Genomic DNA, 11,194 nt, shown 5'->3' on the forward strand with positions numbered 1-11,194 from the left:
TAATTACACCAATGAATTTATTACGAGTAATAATTTCGATTTTATAAAGGATTTTAACGTAATGATCGTCACATTTATTTATTACTATTTCTGAAATTAACTACATTTTTTATATTATAGAATACAATTAAATCGCGTAATATAAAAGATGTTGCATTTGTTAATTTTATAAATTTCATCGTCTTAACTAACGAAATATTAAGAATTATAATATAGAAACATCCTGTAATATTTACGTTGGATAAAACTTCGTCACTATGACACGAAAGCGCGTGCTGTTGCAAACCATCTTTCCGTTTAAAGCGTGATCGACAGTTTCCGTAATTGCACTTGAATGGTCTTTCGTCCGAATGCACTTTCATATGCGATGTTAAATTGCTTTTTTGCGAAAAGCTTTCTTCGCACAAATTGCATTTATATGGCTTTTCGCCCGTGTGAGTTCGCGTGTGTCTTTGCAAACCTTGTTTAGTAAGAAATTTCTTGTCGCATTCCGTGCATTGATGTTTTCTGTCCTTTCAAAATAATTCGTTAAATGAAAAAAAATAATTAGTCACAAACATAAATAAAAATTATTGTATATATTTTAATATTACGTTAAAATTTGTATATGTACTCTATTTTCGATACAAAAATTAAAATTCAAGTTTGTGTTATTTCGTGAATTTTTAATAAAACAATTGGGGAAATTAAAAATGTATTATACAGAGGAAACGAAAGATTTCACTTACCATTATGATTTTATTTATTTTAATTTAATTATCAAATTTAGTTTCTTAATTGAAAGTTGAAATTATGTCGAAACAGGAAACAACAATGCACCGAAATAATGTAATAAATTAATTGTTACGTTTGATAACATTAAGCATGCTTAACTGTGCGTGTCTCTGAAACTATCGATAATTGAAACAAAACGATATATAGTGAAATTCGTTTATAACGGAACCTGTACGTAGCGATCACCTCTCACTTACAGAAAATTTCATTGGTCCTATTATGTTTTGCAAAACATAATAGGACCAATGAAATTTGATACCAATGAATACAAAAGCTATTACAGGTTTGATTGTAATAGCTTTTGTATTGAAGAAACGCATCTGATGAAACTAATAACGTAACGCTATCTTTTTTATTTTTTTTAAACTTATTTTTCAATTATTATTATTTTACTCTTTCTGCTCTATAAGACGTGGTTTTCATAATACTCAGCCTGAGTGAGGGAATTTACAGGAATGAGAAAGCCTACGATATGTTTTGTATTACGCTTTCGAAATAAGGAACATATTTAAAATAATATGCGGTATTTTTATTTCTAATTTTTTAAATTATCGTTAATATTATTTATTAACTCCCGCTGACCATAAGCCTTTTTCAAGTGTGATACTTTTAGTGATTGGACTACCACAAAGACAGAAGACTGTATTCATATTATATTAATTAGTTACAAGCCAAATCCAACAGTTACAGCCAATTGTAGAATATTTGAACGAGTTTTTGGTTTCGTTACAGAGATAGAAAACATTTCCAGATAAATCTGGATTAACAAATGAGACATTTTTGCCTTAAAGTTAAGTACACATGCCTTGCTGAAGTTGTCAGAATACTGCTGTCAAAGAAAGGCAATTGTTATTTCCTATGTGAAAGGTTCAAACTGATTATCTGAAAGATCGATTTGGGAATTATCGTCAACGGGCTGGGTCATAGTATCTTATATGAGCCAGGGAAATTTCTGACTCTGAAGGCAAGCTGAGTATCCAAAAATTGCTTCCACTTTTCATTAAGTTACGTGTTTTTGGTGAAATTCCAATATATGTAAATTTGTGTGTTGTAGTAGAATTTTTTACAAATGAAAGTGACAAGCATATTAACTTACAGATATTACTCTAGACTTTGGCATTGAATTGTGGTTGAGGATGACGCTATTGATGAAATATCGAATACTTACCTGCGTACGGGGTTATGCGTCTTATGCACTTACAAAAATGCTGAAATGTGATTATTGCAAAGTGTTCCTTTCAAATGAAGGAGATGATAAAATATTTATGTGTTTTTTTGAAAGGTTAATAACAGCATCTGATAGGGATGATTTTTTGCCATCCAAGTAAAGATGTCATGCATTGCCCACGTGTATATCATTATACAATACTGCAATTACATAAAAGTTGTTAAAAATGTGAATTTCCTTTGAAATTTTAATAGCATTGTTAAATATTTCATTTTAATTATCTTAGAAATTTGTTAAATCATATAGCATTACAAATACATAATACAGTATTATAATTATCTGAAATTACATATTTTTATGAATTTCAGTAAATAGTGTACAATTGTTATTGTTAACAATGTTATGATTTGATACATCGGTGTAGTTCGGTATAACTGTGTTCGTACGTTGTTTGTAGCAGACGGTTTGTCAGTTAATGCTCAACTGACTGTCGAGAGGATAAATCAGAAACGTGGTAATGGTTCCATGAAAAACACGAGTAAAAGGCATGCCATAGACATTTTATAAAGTATTTGTTGATTCTTAGTAGAAAACATCTAAGTCCTTAGATGTTTTCATCTAAGTCCTTAGATGAAAACATCTAAGTCCTTAGATGTTTTCATTTATATTTTAAATATAATCCAGATTTTTGTCGTATTTATACTCTATGAAATTACGTAAATTGATTACAAGTAATTAGAATATTTCATATCAAATATTTAAAATATTTTAAAAATTGCAAATATTAAAATGCTGTGATGAGCACTTTTCAGAACTACATTAATTTCCTTTATATCATTAACTACGAATATTTTTTGTACGTGCCGATAAAAAACACAAGTTTCCTGTAACTAATTCCTGTAATGCAAACTGTGCAACTTGTAAAATGTTTTTTCATTTTGTAAAGGTTTATAGAGCTTCGCGTTGCTTCGTTCTTTGATAAGAGTAAACTTCAAATGAATACAGTATGTCGGAAGAATAAGAGGCGACACTTAAGGGAAAAAAGAAAAACAAAAAGCAGACGACATAATCGACGAAAAAGAGCGTTCAGAGAGCCATATTGGACAAATCATAAAAACCTCTCGTGCAATATCAAAAGATATTCGAAAATTAGTAGTAGAGAATAGAGAAGAAGGGAAAACAGTCTAAGAAATGGCAACAATCACATGGGAATGGAAACCGGAGCTTTTACTTATAACTAGCGGACCTAGCCAAGCGTTGCTGGGGTTCAAAATGTATCTATTATAAATGTATAACACATTCCCCGCTGGGGAATTTCGAAAAATCCTTTCTTAGTGTACATTCTCTTGATGTACCCTATTCAGACACAATCAAAAATGCAAAAAACCGCATCTAAAATAGTATAATAGAAGCCGAGTTCTTCACGGTAAGCCTTAATCCTTTCCCTCTCCCCCGGCGGGGGGATTTAGACATGTATATTATATAAAAACACGTGCGTATTCGAATGCAACGTTGTGTCAAAATTTCAAAGGAATCAGTAGGAAAACACGAAATTTACATTTTTATTTATATGGATTAACAGCTTGTTGACAATAGCAGTGGCGTAAATGGCGGCTGTACTAAGAGTCTCCGGCTACAATAATAAACTCCGTGAAGGAAAACACTTCTTTCTCCAATTACAAACGAAACGGAGATCGGTCCGTGAAACTTGAGCTAAGCGAAAGCCGATATCTTCATTTCTTCGCTTTTTAGAATTAATTTACAACAGAACAAACATTAAAACAAACGTTAAAAGGAAGAAAACTTATTGAAATTAAAGGTATAATCATAATCTTTTGATAAACGATTACTCTAACTTTACAACTTTAAAATAAAAACTAAACACGTTCAGCAGGAATACAGAAGCATCGATTGGTTTTGCCGATTAAAAGTCTAGTACAATCTCCAACCCGTTGGACAGCTTCGCTACTGTACTCGGGGTAATTCACCAAAAATACATCCAAAGCCCTGTTTTTACTTCGAGTTGTTGTGTGTACTTGGCAAACTGAGAGTAGATTACACTCGAGTGCAAGGCCCAATTATGAAAAATGTTTTTAATATTTTTTAATATAAAGACCTCAATGTGTGCGTAAGTGAATTCTGTATAACTCCAACTATTTTGTACACTCGATTTGTTTTGTTGTTTTTACGTTACAACAGGTAGTAAAAACTGCATAATTTGTAGAAAATTAACTCTGAATTTCTTGAAATCTTCACTTTTTCGCGAAACGAATTTAATAATTGTTGAGTTGTTTAATAATTGTCTAAGGTATCGATTCGCTTTTCGTCTGTCATTTGCCAATCCCTAGCTGTTCCGGCCAGGCGAGATTGTTCATTAAAATACTTCAGATCAGCGGTCGCCAACCTTTCAGACCTTTCAGTATTACGAAATTTTTAAACAATACAAACATCTATAGAATAATGATCATAAAAGTTCCAGTTTAATTTCTTTTACCTTATTTATATGAAATTCACCTGTTTAATTATAACAAATTAGTGTAAAGTTTGTTGCTGTTTGAAATAAATTTATGGATTCTTGGCTCTTTTCCACGAAGGCCGACAATCGCACTCACATTATTCATTGTTGATTAGTTATTGATTTATTAATAACTAATAAAAACACTCCCAAAGGGTGAAGAAAAACAAGCAAGCATTTTGCATTTCTTTCATAACACTTCGCATAACCTTGAGTTGATCAATGTCCAAATTTCTCCAAGGAACACCAAAATTTTCACCAAAAATAAATTTAAAAACTCACCCAAGTTTTAAATAGCTTCTGGTAAAAGAAAATTCGCTGAGTTCGGCGTTAAAACAGTTCCTTTAGTATTAACACAAGCACTTTCGACCAGTTTATAATCGTCGTCCTCAGGTGAAAAGAACGTGCAGAATGTTCCAAAAAGAACCGAATTTTTAAATTCAAAACAGGTGTCCGGTAATTCCGTTAAGAACGTGCAAATAATTTTTGACATGTTCGAATTCTTAAATCTACTGTTCGAGCGGCGCATGCGTGGAATTGACACCGCGATGGCGATACGATGTTAGGCGCGTTTCGAGTAGTTTAAACGTCGATACAATGCTACCCACACCCTGGGTAGATCGAGGGTGGGAACATTGCATGCTTCCGTAGTAGCTGTGAGTAGCGCTTCCCAGACGAACACAAGCCTTCGATTGTTGCAGCATTTTAGTATTTCCGTTCTGGACCACAGCGGGTTGTAGCCTTGCTCGAGAACTTTTTTAGCGAGCTCTGTAGTATGTTTATCCTTGGCTACATCGTCCTGATGCTCTGCGAGGTGGGAGGCGAGCATTCTTGTTGTTGCTTCTATATAGCTTGTGATAGCTCCCGTTGCCGGATTTTCTAGGTGTATTGCGTAAACTCCTGATTTTTCTAAAGTGGTTAGTGGTTTCCAACCAAAACAACACAAAGCAAGCTGGCCGTTACGTCCACTGGTAAATATGAGATCGCATCCTACATATTTCCTAGAAAAAGGGCTTGCAAAGTTCTTGCATGAACTTCTTCCGGATTCACCATACGTTACCCCATCGTCTGTGCTGCCAAGTCCACCATTGTTTCCAGCATAAGTAGAACGCATGAATGCTCCTACACTTTCTACGAATTGGATGTGGTGTCCTTATACTCATCTGTGCCTGTTTTCGAAGCCGTAATGCTTGCCAACTCCTTGATCATCAGAAAAGGATTTAACATGCAACAGGTGCTAGATATACGTGACACCCTAACTTTCATCACCGAGCACAACTATTTCCTTTTCAACAAAAACGTCTACTTGCAAAAGCGAGGAGTTCCTATGGGCTCCCTGCTATCTGCAGTCTTAACTGAGCTCGTTACGAGAGAAATCGAGCGTAGAGTTTTCCACTCCCCTCTTGCTATCAGTTATCCGTCACTATACCCACGCTATGTCGACGATATCTTAATAATATGGGAGAATACAGAAAAGAAATTTTTCAAATTCGTAAATCAACTATCAAGCATATACCCTACTATCAGTTTCACTTGGGAGAAAGAGCAGGATGAATCAATAACGTTCTTGGATTTGTGCATACGAAAGTCGGTTGAGGGGCCGCAATTTGCAGTTCATCACAAATCTAACGTGTTACCGTCTATTATCCCAGCAGATGCTTTCCAACCGTCGCGGTATATCAATGCCGCCATTGCTGCACTTGTTGGAAGGGCACTATTGCTTCTGTCGACGCAGCTAGCAGCAAAAATTGAATTAGACATCGTCAGAGTGGCGGTATCTCGTGCTGGATTCACGCGTGGCAAATATGAACATGTACTCCGCAGGGTAAAAAAGTCCTTATTCCCACGTACCACGCTGCACAGAAAAGAAAAAAACATCCGTAATCCAGACTTCGTTGCCGTATCTCGGACCACTCTCTATACGCATCAGCCTCATATTTCGGCGGTAAACTTCATTCTACCCATAACCCCGCTACCAAATCTACGTAGGTGCATCTGTAATGATCGTGACAAGCTAACCACTTTAGAAAAATCAGGAATTTACGCAATACATCTAGAAAATCCGGCAACGGGAGCTATCACAAGCTATACAGAAACAATAACAAGAATGCTCGCCTCCCACCTCTTTGAGTCTCTTGGTTTTTCCTTGGCTACATCGTCCCGATTGCTCTGCGAGAGCATCAGGACGATGTAGCCAAGGGTAAACATACTACACAGCTCGCTAAAAAAGTTCTCGAGCAAGGCTACAACCCGCTGTGGTCCAGAACGGAAATACTAAAATGCTGCAACAATCGAAGGCTTGTGTTCGTCTGGGAAGCGCTACTCACAGCTACTACGGAAGCATGCAATGTTCCCACCCTCGATGTACCCAGGGTTGAAACAATGCTGTAGCATTGTATCGATGTTTAAACAACGAAATGTGCCTAACATCGTATCGCCATCGCGGTGTCAATTCCACACATGCGCGGCTCGCACCGTAGATTTAAGAATTCGAACATGTCAAAAACTATTTGCACGTTTTTAACGGAATTACTAGACACCTGTTTTGAATTTTAAAATTTGGTTCTTTTTCGAACATTCTGCACGTTCGTTTTATTAAAATTGTTCTTTTCACCTGAGGACGACGATTATAAACTGGTCGAAAGTGCTTGTGTTAATACTAAAGGAACTATTTTAACGCCGAACTCAGCGAATTTTTTTACCAGAAACAAAATTTTCATCTGTTGCCGACTGCTGCTTTAGATGACTTATTCTTAACTTATGCATAAGTCTTCCAAGGTTTTCCTATTTCTAAAGGATAAAGTAAAGAAGAGAAAAATTTTTCGATCAAGTTAAAAGTGAAAAATTACAGAGGAAAAAACAACATCTATTTGGTGTATTATTCTTGTAACAATGTTGTCTGATTCTAATCAGTGATGATAAACCAGTGATAACTCTGATCACTGTGACTAAACAAGATAACAGCTCTACTTGCTTATTCTAATTATACTGAATTTGTGATTAATAGAAATGGATTTCAGTATTTTAATTAAACATTTATTTATTAAAAAATAGTTCTACAAAACATTTTCTATTCATGTCATAAAATGTAAATATGAGTTTTTTTTAAAACTCTTTTTGCCCTATGGGCTTCTTTTTACCAAGCCCATTATGGGTTTGACCAGACCCACAATGCAGCAGCCAGGTAGTGAGGGATGAAGGTCAACATATCTGTTTGGACCACCCCTCGAAAAATTCCTGGGGATTTTTTTTACCTGTCCGGATTCGATCCCGGGTCCCTCGGAGCGATAGGCCACCACCCCGACCGCTCGACCATCCAGCCTAAATGAGTATTAAATATTTTTCCAAATGTCCACCATTTTTTGTTATTCACATTTCGCATCATAAAAAGATATCATTCTTTAAGATTCTTATTATTATGCCGTCTGCTTATGTGATGAAGTAAATTACATTTAACAGAAAATTTTTGTAAGCAATAATCACATGAGTATGGCCTTTCTCCGGTGTGAACACGAATATGTTCTATCAGATTAGCTTTTAGTCTAAAACTTCTTTCACAGTACTCGCAAGTAAAAGGCTTCTCTCCTGTATGGCTTCGGATATGTTGTATAAGAGAGATTTTTTGTGTAAAACTTCTTTCACAATACTCACATGCAAAAGGCTTCTCTCCTGTATGTGTTCTAAGGTGAGTTAACAGATTTCCTTTCTGTTTAAAACTTCGTTTGCAATGTTCACAAGTGAACGGTTTCTCCCCTGTGTGAGTTCGGAGATGTCGAATCAGACTTCCTTTCAGTGCAAAACTTTGTCTGCAGTGATCGCATGTAAAGGATTTCTCTCCAGTGTGAATTTTGATGTGATTATTTTAAACTGCTGGAACAACTGAAGTCACGATTGCATAAATGACAAGACCAAAGGCCTTCTCCAGTATGAATCCTTTCATGATATTTAAGTCCATCCTTAGAAATGAATTTTTTCTTGCAACTTTTACACTGATATTTCCCGTTCTTTGTTTTACGATGGGAGAAACCTGTTAAATAAGATGAATAAAAATATCAAAACCAACGTCTAAAGACCAAAACTGTTCAATTTATTGTCAATAAACTATATAAAAAATGTAAATTTAAGAATGCAATTATTAAAATATTGTTAAAGTTGTGTGTGCAGATAGAAAAGAAATTCGCATTTTTCCTCATAATTTTCCTTAAACTAAAATTTAAAGATCATAATCTACTCAAACGATTTCATCACATCATTTTTCTGAAAACAATTGGAAAAATAAATTTAAAATATCTTCATTTAGTATTGTGTTTCTCTTTATTTCCATGAAATATGTTTCCTTGTTTGATATTTTCCTCTATCACTTCTTTTGACTGGCTTCAAATTTAGTTTTCCATAAACAAAAGTTAAACAGTCTACAAGTCTTCCCCTGTACACATCATACTTCTCCTGACAACAATTAAGTCATGCAGCATGTTTACAACACCTGCTGTTTAAAACAAAACTTTGAAAGCGTACTCCAGTAGACAACGAAAGATGCTGTAGCAATATCCGATTAAAGATCAATACTTTAGTAACACAATACTCAAATCACTGGTCTAATGAAAGTCTGGTGATGGTTTGATTTAATTTATACTGGGGGTTGCATAATGTGTTGCATACCTATACATTCACTTTCGTTAATCTCAAGAATGGAGTTAGATGATGGGCATGACCTGATTGTTAACAGAAGTATGATGTGCAGAGGCATACTGTTAAAATCGAGATCAAATACAGAAAGCATGGAGTCAATTAACTATATACTAACTTCCAGTCCAAAAGTTGAATGAATTTTTTAAAAATTAAATGATGGTTAAAAATTACAGTCCAGCATTGTGACGGTGTCACAATAAATAACTACTAGTTACACTTCACTTAAAACAGAACAAATACAATCTATTTATATATACTGTACAATAGATCTCTTGGATTTTTCTGATTAGCAATCTTTCTCGTATCTTTGTTGATATCATTGAAAATGAACACAAGGTGTTTTTCACTATCTTGATCAGTAGTTTCTTAAATTTGTTTTAAAGTATCATTTTTTATTTAGTGAACAGTAAGAATCAATCATTTTCAATTGAAATTAATTTTCTATCTTATAAATAAAGTGATAGTTTTAGATTATTATTATTATTATTATTAAAAGAACAAGGAACTTGAAAATCATAATACAGTATGTCTGAAAAGATATTGTACAGAAAGAAATTTGTAACATTAGTTACATGGATGACATTCATACAAGGTCCTATAAGTTGTGACTTTAATTTCCTTTTTGAAGCAGATGATGTTACTAATTTCTGATAGACTTCTTTGCCAATTGCTTAATCTCCCATGGAATGTAGCCTGCTAGTTCTCTTAGACCTCAAATGCCCAGAATTTGGAACCTCCAGGGATTTCAACATTTGTGAAGGAAATACTGAAATATGGTATGCAAAGCTTCACTTCTGATAAAACTTTGCTTAAAACTTTTTTCATACCCTGAACAAAATGAAACCCAAAAGAAATTCACACTGAATTTAAAAAAAAATAAATATATGCAATCAGTATTAAATTTATTTCATTTTTATTATTTACAAGCGTAAAAATATAAGACTGAAAAGAAATAAAATATTTTTCTACAACGACTTTTAATGGGTAATTTACTAGATGAGAATTTAATATTTTAAATTAAATGATATAAAACTAACTTTACTTAAAACAGGCTGTTGTCTGTTCTTATTGTCAATTTTGAGTTGCAGTTTAATTAAATTTTTACTTTCCAGAGGGAAAGTACCACAACTGGTAAAATAAAACCCTAGATTTTTACACTTTTGGACTCTGGGAACCTTTAATCATCAAGAAATGCAAAAAAAAAACATTTGAGGGCAGTGGCGTAGCAAGGGGGGTGCAAGAAGGTGTATCATGCAGCAGGCGCCACTCGCAGAGGGGCGCCCAAATGGTCTCCAAGAAAAACTATACATGTTTCTGGAGAGGGGCGCCCAAATGGTCTCCAAGACAAACTATACATGTTTCTGGAGAGGGGCACCAATAATATGTCGTGCTCCGGGCACCAGTTATGTTCGCTACGCCACTGTCCGAGAATTTCTTCTGTATGTACGATGTTAGTGTGTGTGTATTGGAGGTGGCATAATTTTGTTTACCCACTTTGAAGTTTAATAACTCCTGTGTCTTTTGTTGAAAATTCTAAAATTCTGTGGAGGTTTGTGTATTAGGGAATTGATGCTATTAAATTTTGTTTGTTAAAGGTTGCGGGAGAGAAGAGAGAGAGTGGGGATCATGTGAGTAGGTCAGACTTAATGATCTTACTCATTAGCATTTACTATATATGTACAGTATATATATAAAAAGATGATAAAGTTCTTTGAAAGAGAAGAAAACAATTCCTTGTTTACGTAAGCTTTTTTCTATTTTATAATTAAAATGTTTTCTAAATACAATATCAGAACAGATGACACCAAAAGCAATTTTAAATGTTTCCACCAGGAAAGTTACTCAACTCCTTATTGGATATTTTTAAATTGATGTCTTACACTAATACATATTTTATATTAGATGCAAAAATAGTTCATAAACACCACAAGAGATTTATTGAAACATGCAAGCATCTAACTATCAAGAATCAACTGCAATCAAATGCAATTTTAAACTCACCTAAATTAATACAGAGATACAAAAATAAGCAGTTTTCACGAATTTGT

At 34.2% G+C, this 11,194-nt stretch overlaps 1 protein-coding gene across 1 annotated transcript; it reads right to left on the minus strand.

Annotated features, from left to right (window-relative positions):
- Nucleotides 1-317: 317 nt before the first annotated feature.
- Nucleotides 318-8,319, minus strand: LOC136971838 (gastrula zinc finger protein XlCGF57.1-like; the record flags this gene model as incomplete). Its single annotated transcript, XM_067266342.1, has 3 exons — nt 318-512; nt 7,712-7,778; nt 7,853-8,319. Coding segments are annotated over 3 exons (729 nt in total), but the record flags the coding sequence as incomplete, so codon positions are not given.
- Nucleotides 8,320-11,194: the final 2,875 nt, after the last annotated feature.

Source organism: Centruroides vittatus, unplaced genomic scaffold (assembly GCF_030686945.1).
Source record: "Centruroides vittatus isolate TY-2023 unplaced genomic scaffold, ASM3068694v2 contig_2726, whole genome shotgun sequence".
Taxonomy (NCBI): Eukaryota; Metazoa; Arthropoda; class Arachnida; order Scorpiones; family Buthidae; genus Centruroides; species Centruroides vittatus.